The 27,015-nt window shown below is 40.4% G+C and overlaps 3 protein-coding genes across 3 annotated transcripts in view; 1 reads left to right on the forward strand and 2 right to left on the reverse strand.

The window, feature by feature from the left end:
- The window catches only part of LOC309627935 (uncharacterized protein), a 144,745-nt gene that overhangs the window by 115,690 nt on the left and 2,040 nt on the right, over window positions 1–27,015 (forward strand). The window contains exon 13 of the transcript XR_014244040.1: window positions 1,667–1,772. The gene's annotated coding sequence lies outside the window, so the exon portion shown is untranslated. The remainder of the gene's footprint in view (window positions 1–1,666; window positions 1,773–27,015) is intronic.
- Window positions 1,767–7,617, reverse strand: LOC309627943 (growth-regulated protein homolog alpha-like). The gene is made up of 4 exons (XM_082390350.1): window positions 7,375–7,617; window positions 7,157–7,280; window positions 6,977–7,060; window positions 1,767–6,165 (listed from the first exon to the last, which is right to left on the reverse strand). Exons 1-4 carry the CDS (start codon window positions 7,463–7,465, stop codon window positions 6,150–6,152), a joined length of 315 nt encoding a protein of 104 aa, XP_082246476.1. The 5' UTR covers window positions 7,466–7,617; the 3' UTR covers window positions 1,767–6,149.
- Window positions 7,832–26,942, reverse strand: LOC309627936 (platelet factor 4-like). The gene is made up of 5 exons (XM_082390339.1): window positions 26,864–26,942; window positions 20,867–21,035; window positions 20,484–20,757; window positions 20,037–20,202; window positions 7,832–19,894 (listed from the first exon to the last, which is right to left on the reverse strand). Exons 3-5 carry the CDS (start codon window positions 20,572–20,574, stop codon window positions 19,807–19,809), a joined length of 345 nt encoding a protein of 114 aa, XP_082246465.1. The 5' UTR covers window positions 20,575–20,757; window positions 20,867–21,035; window positions 26,864–26,942; the 3' UTR covers window positions 7,832–19,806.

The raw sequence follows: 27,015 nt of genomic DNA on the forward strand, positions 1-27,015 counted from the left end.
CACATGTTGGAATCCTAACCCCTAATGTGATGGTGTTAGGAGGTGGGGGTCTTTGGGAGGTGATTAGGTTATAAGTGTGGGGCCCTCATGAAGGGGATTAGTGCCCTCATAAAAGAGACCCCATAGGGCTGTCTCATCCCTTCTGTCATGTGAGGATGCAACCCAGAAGAGGGACTTCACCCAACCATACTGGCTACCTGACCTTGGACTTCCAGGCTCAAGAACTGTGTGAAATAACTATCTTTTGTTCATAAGCCGCCCAGTCTCTGATATTTTGTTGGAGCAGCCCAGATGGACTAAGACAACAGTCTTGGCATATTAAGAAAGTGGGAAAAAATTATTTAAATCTTAAAATGAGATAAGTAACAATAACTTGACAGCATTCAATTGACTCATCAGATCTTGGCCTTTATACAAACCAAAATGCTGAAAATAAGTTAGAAACACTATTCAGACACAACCTTAATTTCTCTGAGTCTCATTTTTCTTCCGTACCAAGTAGAGATCACAAAATACTATGTTATCAACATGTTTAGATATTATGATGATAATAAGGAAAGATACAAAGATAAAATAACCAAATATTGAAAGATTCAAAATAATTCAGTTTTCCAAAACTTAAAAAATAGGCTCAGGACATCATGATAGTTATTAACGAGTTTGCTAAAGAAAATAGAGCTCTGGAAATTGACATTGAACTTCTGTTGGGTCTCTTTGATCAATGCTAAGTCACATATGGTCAGGGAAAGGATGTCCAGAGATGTTTAGGCTGAGCAATTCTCAGACCTCTTATGAGGTGGGGAGATACTTGAGGTCTGACTTGTTAGAGTGGAGAGGTCTTGTGAGCCCTCAGGGCATTCAGTAGAGACAAAGAAGAGGCATGACTTAGCAGTACAGTTAAGTGAACCCTAAAGCAAAGAACTCTCTCTAGACCACCCTGACAAAGCTTAAAAACAAGCCTCAAAAAGATCAAGCTGATACTCCAATAACTTAACTGCTCGCCAGAACAAAGACTAAGACTCCGAAAGAAGAAAACAAAATCTTGATGTTCCACAATAGAATATTCAATTTTCCTGCACCCAATCAAAAATTACTACACAGCCTGAGAAGTAGAAAATCATAACCCATAGCCAGGAGGAAAATTCAGGCAACAGAAATAGACTCAGAAATGGCAGAATTATAGAACTAATAGACAAGGATTTTAAAACAGCTATTATAAATATGCTAAAGCATTTAAAAGAAAATATGAACATAATGAAGAGAGAAGTGGAAAGTGTATACATGTAGTGTAACTTCTAGAAATGTCCAACTAGAAAATAGAATACACATCCGCTAACTCCTGACCTTCAGTGAGAATTGTCTCATGACAGGCCGTCCCACCTGTGAGCTGAGCAAACTCCTCTGCGATTCCTGCCTCTATACCCCCAAATGGAGAAAGCTCGCAGGAAAAGAAGCAGGAGAGAGGAGCCTGAGTTGAGAAGCCACTAGCATATATAGATGTTGCCCACTGCAACTTCGGAACTCATCAGTAAGCACAAGGGATATGAGTGGGGCACCAACAGTGAAGACAGGATGAGCCCCTCCCCTTGTTATTGGTATGAGTAGTCAGAGAAAGGAGAAATAGCAGCATCTGTGATTCTGGATTGCCCCCATTGTGCTATTGCAGGTCTGCCACCTCTGCCATCTCCCAGTGTTTCTCCAGTTACTTCTGGAAATCCCAAGAGGACATCTCAATATGACTCACAAAGAAGGACTCACAATGACAAAATGGGGTAAGCCATATTTTCTCCTCTCCAGCTCTAGCTCATTTAGTAACATTGCTCAGGAAATCTCAGTCACTGTTGCCATTGCTGTTTCCCACTGATGATCTCTCAAAGTTGTGATGTGACACATAATATTCTTTTCCTACTTACTTCATCCTATGACCACTACTTCACATGCCTTTTCATTTCCTGCCATAACATGTCCAACGGGAACTGCCTTGTACAAGGAAAGTCTCAGGGAAATTTGGTGTGAAAACTACACTACATATCCACCTGGTCCAGGACTGAGACTGAGACAACACCCATGGAGTTGGCCTGAGGACCAATGGCAGATTCCTGGAGTCATTGATAACATTTAGATCCCTGCACAACTTCATAAAGGGTATTCTGCTATTACCTTTACTGTATAGAAGGGAAAATAAAGTTAGGTCAAGGAACTTGCCCAAGATCACTCAGTCCACAACTGATAGAGCTGTAATTTACTCCAAAGTAAATCTGATTCTTTGAAACATTTGCCTTTAATCACCATGTGAATAGAAACATCTTTCTCCTTTTTAAGCTGCATGTTCTGTATTGACAAGAGCTAAGTGGCCAGTATAGCAAACTCCGCGTTTGAGGGTAAGGACTGGTCTTAAGTGTGAGGTCTTAACTGAACCCTTTGGGTCCCACTTGTAAACATTTTCCCACGTCCTCTGACTTGGGGTTAGTGAGTGAATGCTAGCATTTATGGAGCATCTAGATAGTTTACATTTATTTACTCTGTAATTCACAAAGTTTCTTCCTTCTCATCTTGATCATAATCAATACATTGGAATTATGAAGAGATTATCATTTTTAACTTTTTAAACTGTGAAATAAAGCACACAGAGGTTGTTTTTTGCTACTTAGAGCCCTTATTTACCCAGCTACTTGGAGCAAGCCTGAACTTGATCTCAAGTATTCAGGATGCCAGCCTCACCTTGTTGCCTCTGCTGAAGGCCTTTACCTAGGGCTTAGGATTTCCTGAATGAGTCCTGAATCAGAGATAACACACACCCCACACATCCACAAACATTGTTCCTTTTCAGGTTTGGAGTGTGGTTTCTTTTAAATAAGAATCAGGACTAAATTAACTTGGGTTTTTTCCATAAAATAAATAATAAAATTAATGATATGATGTGCAAGTAGATTCAATCACATCCTTAATTATGTTACATGTAAATATTAACATAGAGTCTTTGAAAACCAAGCAACACATAAAGGGATCTTTCTTCACGTGACGTAACAACTTTGTTTGTGTCTTGGAAACTTGGTGTACTGCAGTTATCCTGGGACAATGTTGAAGATCAAATTCTAGGGGGCTTTCTCAGGCTAAACAATACATCAAGTTCCCTAAAATTGCACCAGGAAGGGTGGGAACTAACACATTCAAATCTTAAAACCATTCTACTGTATTTGATAAACTGGCATAAAGGGTTGGGATAAACTTAAACTCACTTGTAGATACTTATAAATGAAGGTTACAAAATTGAACCAAAATATCAATTAGATCTTTTTATGGATTAACTAATCAGCCACTCACTTTTTCTATTGATGACACAAATTATTTGAGTTTTGAAGAAAAAGTCCTCTTTATCACCATTTCACCATCAGTTTCATTAAAATGTTAACAATTCTTTGAAAAATCCTTTAGCAAAAGCAATGAAATGAGAGTTCTTGTTAAGATAGCTACAAGAATGAAAATGTTAATCAGGCTCCCTGACTTCAGACTATACTACAAAGCTACAGTAATCAAGACAGTTTGGTACTGGCACAAAAACAGAAATATAGATCAATGGAACAGGATAGAAAGCCCAGAGATAAACCCACACACATATAGTCACCTTATCTTTGACAAAGGAGGCAAGAATATACAATGGAGAAAAGACAGCCTCTTCAATAAGTGGTGCTGGGAAAACTGGACAGCTACATGTAAAAGAATGAAATTAGAACACTCCCTAACACCATACACAAAAATAAACTCAAAATGGATTAAAGATCTAAATGGAAGGCCAGACACTATAAAACTCTTAGAGGAAAACATAGGCAGAACACTCTATGACATACATCACAGCAAGATCCTTTTTGACACACCTCCTAGAGAAATGGAAATAAAAACAAAAATAAACAAATGGGACCTAATGAAACTTAAAAGCTTTTGCACAGCAAAGGAAACCATAAACAAGACAAAAAGACAACCCTCAGAATGGGAGAAAATATTTGCAAATGAAGCAACTGACAGGATTAATCTCCAAAATATACAAGCAGCTCATGAAGCTCAATATCAAAAAAACAAACAACCCAATCCAAAAATGGGCAGAAGACCTAAATAGACATTTCTCCAAAGAAGATATACAGATTGCCAACAAATGCATGAAAGGATGCTCAACATCACTAATCATTAGAGAAATGCAAATCAAAACTACAACGAGGTATCACCTCACACCCATCAGAATGGCCATCATCAAAAAATCTACAAACAATAAATGCTGGAGAGGGTGTGGAGAAAAGGGAACCCTATTGCACTGTTGATGGGAATGTAAATTGATACAGCCACTATGGAGAACAGTATGAAGGGTCCTCAAAAATCTAAAAATAGAACTACCATATGACCCAGCAATCCCACTACTGGGCATATACCCTGAGAAAACCATAATTCAAAAAGAGTCATGTACCGAAATGTTCATTGCAGCTCTATTTACAATAGCCAGGACATGGAAGCAACCTGAGTGTCCATCGACAGATGAATGGATAAAGAAGATGTGGCACATATATACAATGGAATATTACTCAGCCATAAAATGAAATGAAATTGAGTTATTTGTAGTGAGGTGGATGGACCTAGAGTCTGTCATACAGAGTGAAGTAAGTCAGAGAGAGAAAAACAAATACCGTATGCTAACACATATATATGGAATCTAAAAAAAAAAAAACACAAAAGGTTCTGAAGAACCTAGGAGCAGGACAGGAATAAAGATGCAGCTGTAGAGAATGGACGGGGAGGGGGAATGGTAAGCTGGGACGAAGTGAGAGAGTGGCATTGACATATATACACTACCAAATGCAAATGTAAAATAGATAGCTAGTGGAAAGCAGCTGCATAACACAGGGAGATCAGCTCGGTGCTCTGTCACCACCTAGAGGGGTGGGATAGGGAAGGTGGGAGGGAGATGCAAGAGGGAGGGGATATGGGGATATATGTATACGTATAGCTGATTCACTTTGTTATATAGCAGAAACTAACACAACAATGTAAAGCAATTATACTCCAATAAAGATGTTAAAAAAAAACTAAAAAGCCAAAAAAAAAATAATGAAAGAATTTTTTAAAGAGGTAGACTTGAGTAACAAGGTAGCAAGGAGCTCCTTATAAAAAACAGCAATATATTACCATAGTGACTCTCACAGGATGGGGAGGGGCCGGTGCACAGTTTGGAAAAGTACATTCTTGAGTAGGTGAGAGCCAAGGGGAGTGACAGCTATCACCAGATGAAATTAAGTATAACTTATAGTTTGATTTATCTGCGTAGCAAATGAATGCCCAGGAGGAGAAAAAGAAGTTGAGAAACACTGATGTAAATCATCAGATTATCTAGTAAAGACAGACCTTTTTTCCTCAAAAAAATGAAACAAAACTTGTTTAGTTTGAAATACTTTATTTTCATGTTCTTTGTAAATCAATAAATATTTAAACTTCTCTTTTGTAAGATATAGAAAAGCACTGCATAATTAACACTAACAAGGCATTATGCCTTACAAGAAAGACATAAAATGTCCAAAGGATATTTAGAACATTGTAGTTCTTAAAGCGGCAACATGAGAAATGCTGACCACATATTTTGAAATCATTTCAATAAATAATAACGAACATTCTTTTAAACATTTACAAAACTAGATGTACACATACATCCCCCCCATGCTGACAATGACCTCACTATTTGTTTGGATGCCCCAGTCTCTGTCACAGGGGCTGGCAGGCTGTGGGCTCCTCAGAAATATTAGTTTAATGACTGGAGAATATTTGCAACCCTTCTACTTCAAACTAGATAAGAATCAGGACTAAATTAACTTGGGTTTTTTTCATAAAATAAATAATAAAATTAATGATACAGTGTGCGAGTAGAGTCAATCACATCCTTAATTATGTTACATGTAAATATTAACAGAGTCTTTGAAAACCAAGCAACACATAAATAAATAAAAAAGTAAATAAATAAGTGGGAGAACCCTCCTAAGAGATGTTGAAACATATTAAGCCCGATCCAGGTGGCCGCAGGAGCTGGCGATTCCTCTTTTTCCTCTTTGATCCCTGTAAGGGCAGGGCCTACTTCAGGAACAGCCATCGAGGAGCTTCTTCCTTCCCCCTGGTCAGCTGGAGCTGTCCCTGTAAGGAGAAAAGGTCTTCCTTACTAGCTGCTCCAGAAAGCCGACTGCACAGCACTTTTCTCCTGTCCTGCTCCTTGGTTTCCAGAGATTTCTGAGTCCAGTCTTTCCAGCCTGGCACCAAGTGACTACTGCCTGGAACCCACTATGCTGTGTGGCAGAGGCCTCTAGGCTCTTGGAGACTCTTATTTAGGAATGAGGGTGGGGCCTGTGCTCTCCTCTGTATTATTGGCTATACGGGCGACAAAGGCCAGGATTACTCTCTCTACCTGTCCCACTGGGCCTAACTTAAGCCACAGAGCAAACCGATTTGGTAGCTACTATTGTTTTCCCTGTTTTACTAAGTCTTAGATAAACCAAATAATTGTCCTTGAGTCACATGGCTAATAGGTGCTGGAACCCAGATTTGTACCCAGTACTGTGTCACTGCAAAGTCCCAGCTCTTCGCCACTAAGCTTTAGTGCCTATGTTGCAGAAAACCAGGGTTCTGCTTTTCAGGTGTGAGGTCCAGAAAGAACTGGGAGAAAAAAATGCCTGTGTTTTTTAAACAGGTGGAAAGCTTTTTAGCATAACTGTCCATGTTAATGAAAACAGCTTAACCCACATTCATTTGAATGGGGAGAGTCAGGGGCCAGGATGGAAGGCACTGAAAATATCCTGGCAACAGAGCAGATTAATGATCTTAATGGCAAATTTAATTGTGGAATAATGGTTTTTCAGTCCCTCAGCTAAATCCTGGGTTTCTCTGATATAATTTTCAGGAGGCAGATGCCTGACTCTAGTCACACGTGTGAATAAAAACCATAACTCACTTGTTTAGCATCTTATTGATGATTTTTTTAACCATGGGAGCTTCAGGGTTGAGACAAACTTCCTGACCAGTCTTGAGAGTGGCTCTGCAGAGAGAAGGGAGAATCCACGTGAGGTCGGGCGGGGGGTCGGGGTGGGAGCGTCGGGACGGCGGGGGTGACAGCAACAGCGGCGGCACTTACACGACTTCCGTTTGGCCGCAGTGGGGTCCCGGGGGCGTCACCTTCACGCTCTGGATGTTCTTGAAGTGAATCCCCTGCAAGGTCTGCAGGCACCGGCAGCGCAGTTCGGTGACCACAGGCGCCCCTGCGGGGAGGAGAGACTCGGTTAGGGGGCTGTCCCGGGATGGGCACCCACCCGCCCCCGTCCCGCCCTGGGGATGCCGGGCGCCGGGTCGCACCTGCTGCGCGCCGGCCGGCGGCCACCAGGAGCAGGAACAGCAGCGCGGCGCGGAGGAGCCGGGCGGCGGCGGGGGTCGCAGCGCGGGCCATGGGGTTCAGCTCGGAGGGTCGCTGCGTGCGGCGGGAAGGCGGGCTGGAGGGCTGGCGGAGCGGGTTCTGTGGCTCCCCGAGCCGGGCGAAGCCCTTTTATCCTGATCGGACAGCAGCCGGCAGCCCAGGACCAGGGAAATTCCCCGAAGCACGCGTCGTTCCCGGGTCCGGAAGGAGGGCGCGGCCCCGCGGGCCTCCCGCGTAATCCGTGCCTTCGGGGAGGGGGTGGGGTGTCGTCTCTGCGCCGAAATCCCCGCAAGGGGAGTGAGTCGCCGCCACGCCGGGGCTACCGCCTGCGAGGGCGGCCGTGGGCGCCTCGCCATCCCCTGGTCTCCGGGCGGAGAGCGGGGAAAGTGCGCTGGGGGCGGATTCGGGAGACCCTCACAGGGGTGGAGAGACAGTTTTAGGGAGACTTCTGTTTCTTTAGTTATCAGACCTGGGAGAATTAAAGAGGAGTAAGCGGGTAGATTTTGCTTAGCTGTCTATCCTCTAATTCTATATATTCTGTCTCTCTAAATTTCGATTTTGCTTATTTCATACCTGTGGACTGAATGCTCTCTATCAAAAATACAGCCGACATCTCGGAATCCAGAGAAGAATGTTCAGCTTATTCCTCATGTTATATATTCTCAAATCACACTTAGAATATCTTGGTTATGTTTTCCATTTGGTGGGAACTGGGATCAGTGTCAAAAGTTGAATCCGGGGTTAATTTCAGTGAAAGCTGAGGGCTGTAACACAACCTAGTTTTTTGTGTCCTGCTCAAATTCCTTCTCTCAGCAATGTTGGAATTCCAAAATTCCCTGCAGATCTCCTTTTCCACGTATGGAGGATTGAGTTGATCTAAGAATATGGAACTGGTGGTCACGCTGAAGCTGCGGGCGGGCTAGTCGGGGTCACCTCTTCTGGTTCTGTCCTTGGACAAAATAGCACATGGACACCAGGGAGTGGGTACCTGCCGCATAGCACGCTTACTCTGGATGTGCGCGGATGAAACATGAAACGTCGAATCACACATAAAACACCGTTCCATTCACTGACGGAGGACCTTCAGTGTTGGTCTTCCTTTTTCTTGACACAGTGACATGCCTCTCTTTTCTGACCAGGAATTTCAGTCTCTTCACCTGATGTCTTTACTATTTTTTCATCAGAAGTTTTAGAGCTCTTGCATTGACTCAACATTAAATCTAGAGGATTGGATTCAGACTTCTTGGAGACGTGGAGTATGATGAGAGTGGGAAGAGGAGAAAGAAATGGCCTCTGGCCCGGGGATGGGTGTCTAGGGCCCGGGCTCTGGGCAGCTCAGCTCAGTGAGTGAGAACTTGGATCCCGAAGCCAGACACCCGGCCTGCAGCGAAGCCGCTTGCATTTAGTTGTCACCTATTACCTGCACATTGTTAAATGTTTCTTTGCCTACCCCAGGGTGGTTATGAGAAATGAGTCAACGTGTGTGAGAGCCGGCAAGGATTAAATGCCTTATAAATGTTTATTAAATGAATAAAATAGAAATAGCTTTTTCCAACAGCGCTTAAGCAGAAACTCTGTTGTGAATCCTTCTATATCCAAGAAACAAACAAACAAACAAACAAAAAAAGTTAATGGAAATGTTCACTCCCCAATTTTTCTCTTTATATTTAAAAAATTTCTGCATCAGGCTTTCTGAAAGGAAGGCACAGCTACACTCTACTAGGAGATGCACTTACGTTGGGTTTTGGGTTTTTTGTTGTTGTTGTTTTTACTTTTGAGACCTATCATTGATTTATTTTGTAGTCTTACTTGCAATCACCTCAGCTGTTAGAAAAGAGTTTGAGTTAAAGACTCCCCACCTTATTTATTGGAAAAGGTTTTTAAAATGAACGACTGTCTTTAAAAATACTCTAGTGTTTTTCAGGATGATCCTGTGAGAAACACCGGGGAAATTAAAGGGATATTAACATTTGTATTAAGCAGTAGGAAATGAAAAATAATCTAAAGGCTATAAAATATGGTGACAAGCTCAGGAATAATTGACAGTTTGTGTGATCTCTCCCCTTGTTATAAATTGTTTTTTTGGATTTCATGGGAAACTGGCCCAGATATACAAAAGTTAGTCTTCAAAAGTTCTAAGATACGTTGTTTTGTTTTCTAATCATAAATAATGCAGATTCAGTTTCTAAAGTTTATAAAAGTTAGAAAGGCATGAAGAGATTATTTTTTCCTCTAATCTCTCTTAACTTTTGTCTATGGAACAAACTTTAACAAGTCACTGAAAATTTGCTTTTTTCTTCAACAAATATGGTAGCTGACCAATTAGAAGAGCACACAGGGCTCTGAGTAAATACGAAAAAGGCTGCTTCCTTTATTTAGTTGCCACATACCACTGGCAAGTTACTAAACCTCTGTACCCACTCTGGGATGCAGCACAATCATTTTGTGCTAAATTCCAGGCTCTCTTCTAAGAGTTATACAATGAGTTATATTGACTCATTCAATCTTCCAAACATCTCTGTGATAGTATTTATTATTATCTTTGTGGTACTTTAAGGTTACAAATAAGGAAACTGAGGTGCAGAGAGGTTAAGGAACTTCCCTAAGGTATTGAACCTTGGAACTCTAACCCAGACAGAATGGCTTTTAACCATTGTGCTATGATAAAAATGCTCTATGATATACGGTTAAAAATTTCCAGAGAGGAGTGATTTTTAAAAATCTGTTTATAATTCCACTAGCTGAATGTTTCAAATTTTTTTTATTTTAAAATGCAAACACAGACAATGGTCATATACCTCCATAGTTTGGTTTCACTAACAGCATAACTCTCTCCTGTGGCATTGATATAGCCTGTTATATTTTCTTAAAGTGTCCAATTCTGAATAAATAGTAACTTTACCATAGAGAAATCTGGCAAACATTCCCTTATCCAAATGATGATGATGAAGGTTAATATCATCAATGTGATGTCAGGTTGATATCATGTACCCTTGATATGATGTGATGAGAAGGTCACTTCACCTCTTAGGTATTCTTTCCAAAAGTTCATAACCCCAGTTCAACTAGAAGAAAAACATTTTTCAAACCTAAATTGGGGACTATTAAATAGCTGACCAGCATTCTCTGAAAACGTCAAGATCATGAAACCGGGGAAAGACTAAGAAACTGTCACAGTCCAGAGGAAAGTACAGAGACAAGACAACTAAGTGCAGTGTGGTACCTGGGTTGAATCCTGGAACAGAAAGAGGATAGTAAGTGGGAAAACTGGTGAAATTCAAATAAAGTCTGGAGTTTCATTAGTAGTAATGTGCCGATATTGGTTTCTTAGCTTTGGCCAATGTACCATGTAATGTAAAATAGTACCATAGGGGAAACTGAGTGAAGGGTACACAGAAGTTTTTAAAAAACTTCTCTTTCTAAATCAAGTAGAATACCACTACAGTGAAATCAGTGGACATGCCTGCTTTACCTGGTAGCTTCCTAGAAAGGGAATTAAGTTTTTGTTGAGTTCATATTTGTTTAAATATGAAAATCCAAAATATCTGCTGCCCCATTTTGGACACATCATCATGTTTCATAGGCTTAAATAGTTTGTCTTCAGCGTTAATCATGCTGAGCAAATCTCTCATCTATTTCTTGTAACTGATGAAAAACAGAAAGTGTTTGCTGTAATCGTCTCCAGACGCAACCCCAAACTGACGTAAATGAAAGTATTCACCAGTTTATCTACTGGAGCTACCAAGAAAAAAAAAAATGAAGCATGTCAAGGGGTAGCCAACATCTGTAGATCATGTAGAATTTGACTTCTGAAGATGGCAATCAAAATCATTTGGTTTTGGAAATAAAGTCAAAAAGGAAAGATTTCTTTTTTCATTGTTATTTTTTCTCCTTCATATGCCATTTGAATTCATGAGATCCTCATCAACCACAGTGCAGAAATATTTATACACAAAGGAATGTTTAGTCTAGTACAAATAACAAATTCATGTTCCTGTTTGAACAAGTGCTTCTTTAAGCCAATTACTTTTGCAAAAGTTGAAGACCAGTTTTTTGTGCACAATCTTGAAACCCACACAAGCAATGACGGTTAATGAAATGGAATAAGCTTTAAAATGGAAGCTTTGGTCGTGAAACTCCATTTTCCCTGCAATCGGTATGAATCTTTTGGAATTGACAATTAGTAAAATCCAGGATGCTCACATCTTGTAGGCCCGCTGTCGTTGCTGCAGCCATCAGCCAAGCACATGTGAACTTACACCGCCTCACCTCAGCTCTGCTTTCTGCACCAAAGTCTCCTTGTCACTGCAGTGTAAAGTCGCTTGCCAAATAGGGAACAGCAGGCAATAAGTATTCCCCCCTGTTTCATGTTTTAGGCAGATATTCTACATGACTTCTCAAAGGATACCTAACAGGATTGAACCCCTGCCACACCCTCTTTTCCTATTTTACTCTTCCCAGTTACCCAGTCCCATACATAGGGATAATTTCCCCCAAATAAATCTTTTTCTTTAAATTTAAATTAGATTTATTTCTCTTGCCAGTGAAATAGTCTGGCTTAATACCATCCATCTTTCACATCTTTCACACATCTTTCACAAAGTTACCTGCTACAGATAACTTTCCAACACAAGTAACTCTATTTATTCTACTTAATCTGTGTATTCATTTATCTCTTCAACATTTATCTATCACTCATAAGCTAGGAACTAAATTAGGTTCTAAATTAGTTTACAAAGAGGAAAAAAAAAAACCAGACCCTGCCACTACCAAACACAGCCTATGGAAGTATAATGGAAAGATATGAAGTTGTCTGGAGGTCCATGATACTCAGCAATGTACCAAGCTTTATAGGCACTCAGAGGAGGGTGGGCATCTGACTCCCTTTCTTGGAAGGGTGGGAGCTGTCAGAGAAAACTTGCTAGAGGAGGGTACTACCTAAGGAGAGTGGGTAGGGTACCTATTCCCGACAAAGAGGACCAAGTGAGCAAAGGCATGGATGCTGAAAGCAGTGCAGTATGACCTGAGAACAAAAATAAGCAGTTCATTTTTTTTTTTTTAACCTGGGGTTTAACAACAAGGCACGGATGTATAGAGAGCAGGAGGCTAGGCATGGCTCAGACTCCAGAGGTTCCCTTGTCACTCAGGAGCCATTTCAAATGTCACCTCCATTAGAAATCTCATAACTCATCTAAGTGTTTACCCTGGCCCTTGGATACAGATCACATTGTGGTTTACGTGCTCCCATGCTGGATTATGTACTCTGCAAAGAAGCTATCATATCTTATTTCTCTTTCCATCCCCATCTTCAATGTGAGTCGGGTTCATACTCATACTAAGGATTCAACAAATGTTTGTTGAAATAATACGTGAATACATGATTTCAGGCCACTATTGGTTTTTAAGGAATTTGTTTTGGAGATGAAAACATCATTATGACATTATGGTATTATGGAAACAAAATTTAGGAAGTCGAGAGATGAATGTATAAACCGCAAAAGAAAATAGCATGCATAGCAAAAAGATACAGATTTCAACTAGGAAAATTATGAATCATCATGAAAACTTGATATTGAGCATAATGTCCACAGTATTTTCCAATGTTCATTATTTCCCAGTTTTTTAGTCAGAACTATTTTTGTTTTTATTTTTACCTCCTGGGCTCTGTCCATACACTCAGATAATCTTGGAGGCAGAGGATTCTGAATGATACTTATTTCAAAGGAGGGGCTCTGCTAGTGTATGACTGAGCTAGTTCATTGACTGACATTTTCGAAGTGGTTGACAACATTAAAGAAATTCCCACCAATTAGGTATGGTGGAAATTATGGTGGAGGTAGAGAAAGTATGGCTTTGTTGTGTGTATTTTACATATGTGTATATTATGCACTGAATGTTAATATCTACAATCAAATGTTTAATGAGCACATATTATAGCATCTGTGTGTGATTGAAGGGTGTAGATGGACAGATGAGGGTAACTCTAAACAGATTCCCTAACAGTTACAAATGTGACTCTAACAACAAAAAAAAATCATATAAATCATTTATTGGGCAAATGCATGAGTGTGTTACAATGTCTATGGATAGTTTGGTGAAATCTCTGAGCTTAACAAAGTTGGGAAGAGACTCTTTAATGTTCAACCAATTTTCTGTTTGCAAGGTGCCTTATCCAGCACCCAGCTGCAGTATTACATCTTAATACCAGCTGCGTTATTGTTTCATGTAGTTAATATCTGACAAACATTTATTTAACGCCTACTCCGTCAGGCATTTTTATGGAGGCGGGAATGAAGAGAAGTTAATAAGCATGACCCTTATTCCCTGATCTAAAGAAGGAAAACAGATAAACAAATAATCAGAGTGCAGTCTAATTGTTATTCTAATGGAGGCGTGTATAAGTTGCTTTACTCCTTTTTTTCCAGGAGATCCTATCATCATCCCTAGAATTACCACAAAAAGAAGACTCTTTCTCCAACACAGCTCATAAATAAGAGCTGATTGTTCCAACACTGCTCACTGACTGCCCTACTTTCAAGTTTTACTAACCCACACCACAACACAGGCTACTAATAGCATAATCCACATGTTGTGTTTGCCTAAGCAAAGAAATAAATATTTGACAAGGTTATACCCAAAGTTTATTTCTTTTCCTTGTTTTAGATACACAGTTAAGCCAGGCTTCCAATCACCATATGTCCTGTGGATTTTATCATTTTATAGATATGCTGGTTGATAAACATTGTGGTTTTGTTATTTGATTTTCTTTTAGTTGTTAACCATGAAGGGAAAATACAGCTTGTGTCTATCACGTTAAACTTTTTTTCTTAACTAGTTATCTGCGCTCACATGTTGAGTTGTGGTTCTGTTCGGGGGAAGTTATAGATTGTTGGCCACTTTCTTAATGGGTTGCTTGTTAGCTCAAGGATTGTGGCCACTGCTCTTTGGAAGTGATATGTGCTCTGGGGGTAAAACTGCAAAGAAAAGTAACTTTTCCTTACTAGGTTCGAAGTTTGAGTCAGGCCCATGCTGGGTCCTATTATAAGTGAGATTTACTCCTTTCCAGAGTCCTGTGGGGTGAGCATTACTGCCCTTGTTTGGCAGATGAGAAAACTGAGGAAACTCGGGGTCACACAGAGTCAAAAGATGTAACCCAGACTATCTTATTCAGAAGCTTGTTGGGCTAAAGCCAGCAACTACAGGGATAAGGAAGAACCATAGAGGAAGAAGAAATAATTATAAAACCACTATTAAATTCATCGAATGTCTTTGCTTCTTTCCCAAGGTGTCCTAGAAATCAATGTACTTTTGGCCCCCAGTCCAGTTTGCATTAGACCCCAAATTAAGGTGCACATAGCTGAAGCAGAATGGGCAGTGAATTTAAGTAGGGGCACCCAGCTGTAAAGGACATAGAATTTCAACAATACAGATAATGTTCTACTTGGTGTTACATCTTCCCCTCAAAAGCTGCTCCTTATGGCATTCCCAAAGACTCCATCCCTGAGTCAGGCCTGGAGACTGAGGTAAGGAGATTTAACTGTCCTGCTGTTCCTGAGCTTTCTGCCCCTACTAACTAGCCAAGCATCTTGAGAAGCACTAATTAGAGTGTGGACTCCAACATGAAATGTTAAAACTTGACTCTTTAATCAAAGAGCTAGACAATGTTTTTAAACTACAAGTTATGATCCATCACTGGGTTATGAAATCACTTTATTATAGGCTTGTGGCCAACATTTATTTTTAAGTGGATAAATAGGATAGGCTAGTATGAAACAGAGCAGCACCCTGTGGGGGGGGGGGGGTCCCAGGTACAAATCCTTTCCATGCCTTCGATTCTTTTTTTTTTTTTTAATATTTATTTATTTTTTATCTTTTGGCTGAATCGGGTCTTAGTTGTGGCATGCGGGATCTTTTGTTGAGGTGCGCGGGCTTCTCTCTAGTTGTGGCTTGTGGGTTTCCTCTCTCTAGTTGTGGCACGCGGGTTCCAGGGTGCATGAGCTTTATGGTTTGCGGCACTCATGCTCTCTCGTTGAGCGGTGCAGGTCAGTAGTGGTGGCACGTGGGCTTAGTTGCCCTGCGGCATGTGGGATCTTAGTTCCCTGACTAGGAATCAAACCCACATCCCCTGCATTGGAAGGTGGATTCTTTACCACTAGACCACCAGGGAAGTCCCATCCATGCCCTCAATTCTTGTTGGTAGGAAATAGGCTTCATTCAGCCTCCTAGACCTTTCCTGAGCTCCAAAGGACAGATTCAAAGAGCTGTTTATCAGGAAAGGGAGGGGATGCAGAAACAAAGGAGGAGTAGTCAAGAAACAATAGTCCGGTCATGGGTCAGGGCTCTGGTTCCTCCTCAAGGAATATACGTAACAAAATTCCTTTGAGTTCTTCTGCAGGAACGAAGGCCCTCACCTAGGTGGAGGATGGTAACTTCAGACTGAGCACAAGATTCCTGGAGCACCGCCCTGCTACCTCACCACTAACCAATCAAAAGAAAGTCTGCACACAGTGAAAGATAATGAAGACTTTGACCCCCTTCACCAAATGATTCTTTCTCCCTTTAAAACCTTTCATGGTCAAGCAGAATCTTCAGAGTTGGTTTTGGGACATGAGGTCCACCTTCTCACCAGGTTGCAACCCTCCTGAATAAAGCAACCTTTCCTTTTCCAACCAACACTTGCCTCTCAAATATTGGCTTTTGAGCAGCAAGAAGCCGAACCTAAGTTCTGTAACAAGTATAGAAAGTAAAATATCGAAACACAACACTTTACAAAGCAAGTATAAGTATTGTATTTTAAACTTGTTTTAGGCCTGTGTGTCTATACATGCATACATACACACACAGTGAATACATACATACACAGTACCTATAGATCTATAAATAGATGCCAGGTCACATGGGTTTGATATTATTTCTCTGGCCAAGTAAAAACTTATTTTATTAACCAAAATTGGAACAAGAATACTCCCTAACTAGTTTCAAGGCAATGAAGTAATTACTGTTTCTTTTATGATTGTGTACAATGGTATTTTATTGAAAATCAGCAGTTCATCTCATAACTACATCAAATGACTAATATTTTAAAAAATGAAAAGAACATTTTGAGTAGTGAAATTACAGTTTTTTTTTAAGTTTCCTCCCTATTTCCTTTGTATTTCTAAGTTATCTCTAGTGAGCATGTATTCATTGTTTTTATAATGAGAAAAAAATATGAATATATCTTTATAAACAACTAAGACCTCAATACTCTATGCATTGAAGAGGAAACTGTTTTTACCACAAAGACCTTAAAAGGGGGGGAAAAAAAAAAGCAAAAATTAGAAAAATGCTGAAGAATGTCCCAGAGCAAAAAACCCTTTGGTGGTTTTGTTTGTTGATAGGGCCTGTGACTGTGCAGTAAGCACTTGGTTGGGGACATTTTCTGCTGACTACTTCCAGCCAAAAAAAAAAAAAAAAAAGAAAGAAAAAGAAAAAGAAAGAAAAAATAGTTCAAGTTCAAGTACATTCAATCTTTATCACTCCATGAATGTTTGAACAGCAGGCAGCTACAGTAAATTGTTCTCTAATTTAGACTTTTCCTGGTAGGAGAGTCCTCTCCCAGTGCCATTGCTGATAAAAGCGACCACTTGAAAGCATTCTCCAGATGGTTAGCCAAGGTAATTCTGAAGGGAGAATTTACAAGGCACCAGCATTGGTTGACTTTGCACAATTTGTTTTGGTCCTTTGGCCCTTTGAGTCATACCTAGGAGTTATTGAATCCAACTAAGTGTGTTGTTTGATGCAGGCAGTAAAAGGAAAATAGGCAAAAAAGTATTGTGCCACTCACAGCCAATTTCAATGTATTCTTTCCCGAAGTTCATTTGGTTTGAGAAACTTTTATTGCTATTGCAACTTTTTTTTTTTTTTTTGCCACTTATCACCAAGAATCACTGTGTTAAATGCCTTACTCAACACTCCAAACTGACTGGAATTGTGTGTTAAGAACAATATTGAAAACAAAAAATAAAAAAGAAAAGAAAGCAATAGTAACAATTAATCATTGCTAATTTTTAAGCACAGACTTTGTTTGAGGAACTATGCCAAGTGTTTCACATACATCATCTACTTAGTCTACACAATAATCTATGAAGTAGACACTCATCCACATTTCACGGATGAAGAAACTAAGGCACAGAGGGGAAGCGAGTATAGCACATCCTTGTGTGCCATGCTAAAATCTTTGGACCTTGAAGATAATTTGGGTGAAGGTGCGCAAGGTGGATCGAAAGTGAAAAACACCAAATGGGTGAAAACTAGTTGGGAGATCCATCCCCATAGACATTCTAGTTCTGCAGAATGATAAATATCTTGAGGACTTAATGATCTTGTGTCTTTCTACTTTGTCATCTTGTGGCAGTTTCATTCTTCCCTTTGCCCCTGGCAAATTCATACACCACCTCTAAGAACTGGTTTTTTGGTCAGTTCCTCTCTGAAAAACTAGCTAACATGCCACTAGCTTGTGTGAAAGGCAGCACAGCATGAAAGCAAGAGCGGGGAGTTGAAAGTCAGACTGATCTGCTCAGCCTCTAGCAAACTGGTCTTGGGAGACGCCTTAACCTTTTTGAGACTGTTACCGCAACTCTACAATGGGAATAATATTACTTGACGTGCAAAGTGGTTGTGAAAATTTAGATGATACTCTGGCACTTCATAAGCCTCTATAAATAGCATCTATTTAAGTAGTTTGTTATCTCAAAGCTTCCTCCCTTTCTCCCACCCCAAGGAGGCTGAAATGGACATTCTCCATTTTCTCTTAGCAGTCTAATCCTCCCTGTACACAAACATTGCCACCTTAGGTTGAAATGACTTTGGCTCATGGGTAAAGGTCTGTAGCTTTCTCCTGCCTCAACTAGATTCTGCCTTCTTGCCCACTATGGAAGGCTGAATAAAGATTTCCATATCCTAACCTCTAGAACCTTGTGAAAATGTTACCTTATATGGCAAAAAAGATTTCACAGATGTGAAAGGATCTTGAGACGGGAAGATTATTTTAGATTATCCGAGTGGGTATAGTGGAATTATCCAAGTGGGCACAGCATAATCACAGGTCCCTTTTAAGAGGCAGGCAGGGTATAAGAAGAAGGGTCAGAGGTGACAACAAAAGTAAAGGTTGGAGTGATGTAGTTTGAAGATAGAGGAAGGGACCAGGAGCTGACGAATGCAGCTGACCTCTAGAAGCTGAGAAAGACAGGACATAGATTCTCCCCTAGAACCTCCAGAAGGAATGCAGCTCTGAGGACATCTTGACATTAGCCTGTAAACCCCGTTTTGGACTTGTGATGTCTAGAACTGTGAGATAATAAATTTGTGTTGTTAAAGCAATTGAGTTTGTGGTACTTTGTTACAGAAGCAAAGTAACTAACACATCCAATTTTCAATACCATCGTTTCTTCCCAAAGTATAGTAGTGTCTTCTTAAAGCATAAATGAAAATACAACCTGTATCTCTCCTAATTTCCACAGCTGTTTAACACACAATCTCAATATCTCCAATGTTAAGAGATTCATGGAACAGTGGTAAACTGCAAATAAGGTTTTACTGAACCTGAGAATACCGAGGAAAAAGTCTATTAAACACATTTTGATGCTTAGAGCAAAACTCATGGTATATAAATGGAATGTAATAAGAACCAATTCTGTAAGTTTGCCAAATGTGGGATTTATTACAGGCAGTAACATGAGTACAGGAACTGTTTTTACCATTTCATTTTTGTTAAATGTCAGCATTATCAAAGGATCAATAAAGAGTACAATATTTTAATGTAATGCTCTGGAAAGTATCAGTATATTTCCACTAAGTAGTAGAGAATTCTAGTTTCATTTTTATTAATTTTCTATACTGGGATAAAGTATAAATCTTAAGGGGATAAAAGCAGAGTCTGCTTTATTAATTTTTTTTTAAAAAGCAGCCCAGAAAACTTAAGTGCAATTAATATTTATTGGCAAAGCTAATCATGACATTATTATGTAAATAAGTAGTTATTAAGTAATATAATCATGGAAATATGCAAATATATATCAGCCAACATACAACACCAAGTAAAACCAGTCTTTATTGAACCAAACCTTCTTTCAAAATATATTTTTGCTTAAAATTCTGGAGATTTTTCTTTATATGAAATTGTGATATGTCAACATTATTTCTTTCCTCTATTAATAAATATTGACTATACCACAACTTGATGTATTTTGTTTATGTAGAATTTCAAGGATAATAAAATCATCAGATGATTTTTCCACAGTTAGATTGAAAACGAAAAAAAAAAAGAAGAAACACTTTATATAGCAAAAGTACAGATTTAGGCAGCCGACTCTTCAAAAGTACAGATTTAAGAGCTAAGTCTTCAAAAGTTTCCTGATTATTTTCTTATACAGAGGATTCTGCGGGTCCAGGCAAATTTTCCTCCCGTCCTTCAGCGTAGCTCTGCCAGGGAAAGAAGAGGCGCGCCTTTCAGTCCTTGGGTTTGAATTTGGGATTAGGCTGGCGGGAGGCGGGTGGAGAGGGGCGGTAGGGAAGGGGAGAGGAGAAGAGGGTGGGCACGAAAGAAGCGGGTGCAAGGACTCACATCAGTTGGGGGCTGGGGCAGTGGAGTCCAGCCCCGATCACCTCCAGGCTGGAGATGCGCCGGGGAAGGACCACAGAGGTGGTCTTCACACACACGCAGCCCAGGTCTCCAGCTCCACCTTCAGAGTCTACTGCGGGTGGGGCGGCGACAGTGGGGAGTGACGACTCTGTGAATAGCCAGAGGTACCTTAGGGATCTTCTCGTGGCGTGGCGTCTGACCTTCACTTCCTCATCCACAAACCAGACATCCCTCAGAAAGCGTATTATTGTCCAGGTGGTAGAGCGCACCGGGCAGCACCTGGCACAGCGCCTGCACTCTTAGCCGCGCTCGGTCAGTCACAGCTGGGAACCGAGACGGGCACAGACTCGGCCCCAGCCCCGGGGGCTCCCGCGCTCTCTCCCCGCCGCCCCCCGACCTCCCCCAGGCCCTGCTTCATTCAGCTCTCACCTTGGGCGAGAGCGACGGCTAGCAGCAGCAGCAGCAGCAGCCCGGGGCTGGGCCGCGGGCCGGGGGCGCGGGCACCCGCTGTCAGGCTCATGTCGCAGAGATGCCAGCAGGATCCGAGAGCGCAGGGGCAGCCCGGGCCGGCGCTCCGCAGACCGGTGGTTCCCGAGAATCTCAGGCCGTTTTATACCCGCGGTGGGTCAACTTCGTCGGAAGCCTGGGGTTGAGGATGGAGAACTGCGGTGCGGAAGCTGAGACACTTCTGCAGAGTTGGGCACTGGGCAGCCAAGATTAGGGCAAAAGGAAAAAAAGCCAGGCATCAGCAGTCTTGCTGGGAGCTGGTAGCAGGATCCAACCGCCCCCCTGGATTCATATAATACACGCACATTTGTGCAGTCAGAAATGGGGCTTGAGCCTTATAAAAGTGTATGTTTTCTTGGTTATGTGCAACAGTAGAGTTCTCTGTAGTCGCCGTGTTGCAGTTGGTACAGCAGGAAAGTGTGTTTCCTTCTCAACTCTCAACTGGCTCATCAAGAACTGCTCCTTCACTTCTGCCTTTCTTTTTTTTTTTTTTTTAAACATCTTTATCGGAGTATAATTGCTTTACAATGGTGTGTTAGTTTCTGCTTTATAACAAAGTGAATCAGTTATACATATACATATGTTCCCATATCTCTTCCCTCTTGCATCTCCCTCCCTCCCACCCTCCCCATTCCACCCCTCTAGGTGGTCACAAAGCACTGAGCTGATCTCCCTGTGCTATGCGGCTGCTGCCCACTAGCTATCTATTTTACATTTGGTAGTGTATATATGTCTATGTCACTCTCTCACCCTGTCACATCTTACCCCTCCCGCTCCCCATATCCTCAAATCCATTCTCTAGTAGGTCTGTGTCTTTATTCCCGTCTTGCCACTAGGTTCTTCATGACATTTATTTTCCCTTAGATTCCATATATATGTGTTAGCATACTGTATTTGCTTTTCTCTTTCTGACTTACTTCACTCTGTATGACAGACTCTAACTCCATCCACCTCACTACAAATATCTCCATTTCATTTCTTTTTATGGCTGAGTAATATTCCATTGTATATATGTGCCACCTCTTCTTTATCCATTCATCCAATGATGGACACTTAGGTTGCTTCCATGTCCTGGCTATTGTAAATAGAGCTGCAATGAACATTTCGGTACATGACTCTTTTTGAATTATGGTTTTCTCAGGGTATATGCCCAGTAGTGGGATTGCTGGGTCATATGGTAGTTCCATTTTTAGTTTTTTAAGGAACCTCCATACTGTTCTCCATAGTGGCTGTATCAATTTACATTCCCACCAACAGTGCAAGAGGGTTCCCTTTTCTCCACACCCTCTCCAGCATTTATTGTTTCTAGATTTTGTGGTGATGGCCATTCTGACCGGTGTGACATGATATCTCATTGTAGTTTTGATTTGCATTTCTCTAATGATTAATGATGTTGAGCATTCTTTCATGTGTCTGTTGGCAATCTGTATATCTTCTTTGGAGAAATGTCTATTTAGGTCTTCCGCCCATTTTTGGATTGGGTTGTTTGTTTTTTTGTTATTGAGCTGCATGAGCTGCTTGTAAATCTTGGAGATTAATCCTTTGTCAGTTGCTCTATTTGCAAATATTTTCTCCCATTCTGAGGGTTGTCTTTTGATCTTGTTTATGGTTTCCTTTGTTGTGCAAAAGTTTTTAAGTTTCATTAGGTCTCATTTGTTTATTTGTGTTTTTATTTCCATTTCTCTAGGAATTGGGTCAAAAAGGATCTTGCTGTGATGTATGTCATAGAGTGTTCTGCCTATGTTTTCCTCTAAGAGTTTGATAGTGTCTGGCCTTACACTTAGGTCTTTAATCCATTTTGAGTTTATTTTTGTGTATGGTGTCAGGGAGTGTTCTAATTTCATACTTTTACATGTGTCTGTCCAATTTTCCCAGCACCACTTACGGAAGAGGCTGTCTCTTCTCCACTGTATATGCTTGCCTCCTTTATCAAAGATAAGGTGACCATATGTGCGTGGGTTTATCTCTGGGCTTTCTATCCTGTTCCATTGATCTATATTTCTGTTTTTGTGCCAGTACCAAACTGTCTTGATTACTGTAGCTTTGTAATATAGTCTGAAGTCAGGGAGCCTGATTCCTGCAGCTCCATTTTTCATTCTCAATATTGCTTTGGCTATTCGAGGTCTTTTGTGTTTCCATACAAATTGTGAAATTTTTTGTTCTAGTTCTGTGGAAAATGCCAGTGGTAGTTTGATAGGGATTGCATTGGATCTGTAGACTGCTTTGGGTAGTAGAGTCATTTTCACAATGTTAATTCTTCCAATCCAAGAACATGGTATATCTCTCCATCTATTTGTATCATCTTTAATTTCTTTCATCAGTGTCTTATAATTTTCTGCATACAGGTCTTTTGTCTCCTTAGGTAGGTTTATTCCTAGATATTTTATTCTTTTTGTTGCAATGGTAAACGGGAGTGTTTTCTTAATTTCACTTTCAGATTTTTCGTCATTAGTGTTTAGAAATGCAAGGGATTTCTGTGCATTAATTTTGTATCCTGCTACTTTACCAAATTCATTGATTAGCTCTCGCAGTTTTCTGGTAGCATCTTTAGGATTCTCTATGTATAGTATCATGTCATCTGCAAACAGTGACAGCTTTACTTCTTCTTTTCCGATTTGGATACTTTTCATTTCTTTTTCTTCTCTGATTGACGTGGCTAACACTTCCAAAACTATGTTGAATAATAGTGGTGAGAGTGGGCAACCTTGTCTTGACCTGATCTTAGTGGAAATGGTTTCAGTTTTTCACCATTGAGGACAATGTTGGCTGTGGGTTTGTCATATATGGCCTTTATTATGTTGAGGAAAGTTCCCTCTATGCCTACTTTCTGCAGGGCTTTTATCATAAATGGGTGTTGAATTTTGTCAAAAGCTTTCTCTGCATCTATTGAGATGATCATATGGTTTTTCTCCTTCAGTTTGTTAATATGATGTATCACATTGATTGATTTGTGTATATTGAAGAATCCTTGCATTCCTGGGATAAACCCCACTTGATCATGGTGTATGATCCTTTTAATGTGCTGTTGGATTCTGTTTGCTAGTATTTTGTTGAGGATTTTTGCATCTATGTTCATCAGTGATATTGGCCTGTAGTTTTCTTTCTTTGTGACATCTTTGCCTGGTTTTGGTATCAGGGTGATGGTGGCCTCGTAGAATGAGTTTGGGAGTGTTCCTCCCTCTGCAATATTTTGGAAGAGTTTGAGAAGGATAGGTGTTAGTTCTACTCTAAATGTTTGATAGAATTCGCCTGTGAAGCCATCTGGTCCTGGGCTTTTGTTTGTTGGAAGATTTTTAATAACAGTTTCAATTTCAGTGCTTGTGATTGGTCTGTTCATATTTTCTATTTCTTCCTGGTTCAGTCTCGGCAGGTTGTGCATTTCTAAGAATCTGTCCATTTCTTCCAGGTTGTCCATTTTATTGGCATAGAGTTGCTTGTAGTAGTCTCTCATGATCGTTTGTATTTCTGCAGTGTCAGTGGTTACTTCTCCTTTTTCATTTCTAATTCTATTGATTTGAGTCTTCTCCCTTTTTCTCTTGATGAGTCTGGCTAATGGTTTATCAATTTTGTTTATCTTCTCAAAGAACCAGCTTTTAGTTTTATTGATCTTCGCTATTGTCTCCTTCATTTCTTTTTCATTTATTTCTGATCTGATCTTTATGATTTCATTCCTTCTGCTAGCTTTGGGGTTTTTTTGTTCTTCTTTCTCTAATTGCTTTAGGTGCAAGGTTAGGTTGTTTATTCGAGATGTTTCCTGTCTCTTGAGGTAGGCTTGTATTGCTATAAACTTCCCTCTTAGCACTGCTTTTGCTGCATCCCATAGGTTTTGGGTCATCATGTCTCCATTGTCATTTGTTTCTAGGTATTTTTTGATTTCCCCTTTGATTTCTTCAGTGATCACTTCGTTATTAAGTAGTGTATTGTGTAGCCTCCATGTGTTTGTATTTTTTACAGATCTTTTCCTGTAATTGATATCTAGTCTCATAGCATTGTGGTCGGAAAAGATACTTGATACGATTTCAATTTTCTTAAATTTACCAAGGCTTGATTTGTGACCCAAGATATGATCTATCCTGGAGAATGTTCCATGAGCACTTGAGAAAAATGTGTATTCTGTTGTTTTTGGGTGGAATGTCCTATAAATATCAATTAAGTCCATCTTGTTTAATGTATCATTTAAAGCTTGTGTTTCCTTATTTATTTTCATTTTGGATGATCTGTCCATTGGTGAAAGTGGGTTGTTAAAGTCCCCTACTATGATTGTGTTGCTGTCGATTTCCCCTTTTATGGCTGTTAGTATTTGCCTTATGTATTGAGGTGCTCCTATGTTGGGTGCATAAATATTTACAATTGTTATACCTTCCTCTTGGATCGATCCCTTGATCATTATGTAGTGTCCTTCTTTGTCTCTTGTAATAGTCTTTATTTTAAAGTCTATTTTGTCTGATATGAGAATTGCTACTCCAGCTTTCTTTTGAGTTCCATTTGCATGGAATATCTTTTTCCATCCCCTCACTTTCAGTCTGTATGTGTCTCGAGGTCTGAAGTGGGTCTCTTGTAGACAGCATATATATGGGTCTTGTTTTTGTATCCATTCAGCCAGTCTGTGTCTTTTGGTGGGAGCATTTAATCCATTTACATTTAAGGTAATTATCGATATGTATTTTCCTATTCCCATTTTCTTAAATGTTTTGGGTTTGTTATTATAGGTGTTTTCCTTCTCTTGTGTTTCTTGCCTAGAGAAGTTCCTTTAGCATTTGTTGTAAAGCTGGTTTGGTGGTGCTGAGCTCTCTCAGCTTTTGCTTGTCTGTACAGGTTTTAATTTCCTCATCAAATCTGAATGAGATCCTTGCTGGGTAGAGTAATCTTGGTTGTAGGTTTTTCTCCTTCATCACTTTAAGTACATCCTGCCTCTCCCTTCTGGCTTGCAGAGTTTCTGCTGAAAGATCAGCTGTTAACCTTATGGGGATTCCCTTGTGTGTTATTTTTTGTTTTTCCCTTGCTGCTTTTAATATGTTTTCTTTATATTTAATTTTTGATAGTTTGATTAATATGTGTCTTGGCGTGTTTCTCCTTGGATTTATCCTGTATGGAACTCTCTGTGCTTCCAGGACTTGATTAACTATTTCCTTTCCCATATTAGGGAAGTTTTCACCTATAATCTCTTCAAATATTTTCTCAGTCCCTTTCTTTTTCTTTTCTTCTTCTGGGACCCCTATAATTCGAATGTTTGTGCATTTAATGTTGTCCCAGAGGTCTCTGAGACTGTCCTCAGTTCTTTTCATTCTTTTTTCTTTATTCTGCTCTGCGGTAGTTATTTCCACCATTTTATCTTCCAGGTCACTTATCCGTTCTTCTGCCTCAGTTATTCTGCTATTGATCCCATCTAGAGTATTTTTAATTTCATTTATTGTGTTTTTCATCGTTGCTTGGTTCCTCTTTAGTTCTTCTATGTCCTTGTTAAATGTTTCTTGCATTTTGTCTATTCTATTTCCAAGATTTTGGATCATCCTTACTATCATTTTTCTGAATTCTTTTTCAGGTAGACTACCTATTTCCTTTTCATTTGTTAGGTCTGGTGTGTTTTGACCCTGCTCCTTCATCTGCTGTGTGTTTTTCTGTCTTCTCATTTTGCTTATCTTACTGTGTTTGGGGTCTCCTTTTCACAGGATGCAGGTTCGTAGTTCCCGTTGTTTTTGGTATCTGTCCCCAGTGGCTAAGGTTGGTTCAGTGGGTTGTGTAGGCTTCCTGGTGGAGGGAACTAGTGCCTGTGTTCTGGTGGATGAGGCTAGATCTTGTCTTTCTGGTGGGCACGTCCACGTCTGGTGGTGTGTTTTGGGGTGTCTGTGGCCTTATTATGATTTTAGGCAGCCTCTCTGCTAATGGATGGGGCTGTATTCCTGTCTTGCTAGTTGTTTGGCATAGGGTGTCCAGCACTGTAGCTTGCTGGTCGTTGAGTGAAGGTGGGTCTTGATGTTGAGATGGAGATCTCTGAGAGATTTTCGCCATTTGTTATTACGTGGAGCTGGGAGGTCTCTTGTGGACCAGTGTCCTGAACTTGGCTCTCCCACCTCAGAGGCACAGCCCTGATGCCTGGCTGGAGCACCAAGAGCCTTTCATCCACATGGCCAAGTACGTGGGGAGTTTCTTGCCTTTTGGGTGGTCTGACGTCGTCTGCCAGCGTTCAGTGGGTGTTCTGTAGGAGCAGTTCCCCGTGTAGATGTATTTCTAATATATCTGTGGGAAGGAAGGTGATCTCCGCGTCTTACTCTTCCGCCATCTTCTCACAGCTCCACTTCTGCCTTTCTTGTTGATTACCATTGAGTTGAGTTTGGCAGGTGCGTTTCTTCCAGATGTGCCGTTGGTCATTGTTTTCTGCTATAAAGAGTTGAATTTGATCTCCAGGTGACGACTTGGTTCCAAATTTCACGTGAATGTGGAAAGTTTCCTCCGT

Source organism: Balaenoptera borealis (genome assembly GCF_965194805.1).
Source record: "Balaenoptera borealis genome assembly, chromosome: 4".
In the NCBI taxonomy this organism is placed as follows: Eukaryota; Metazoa; Chordata; class Mammalia; order Artiodactyla; family Balaenopteridae; genus Balaenoptera; species Balaenoptera borealis.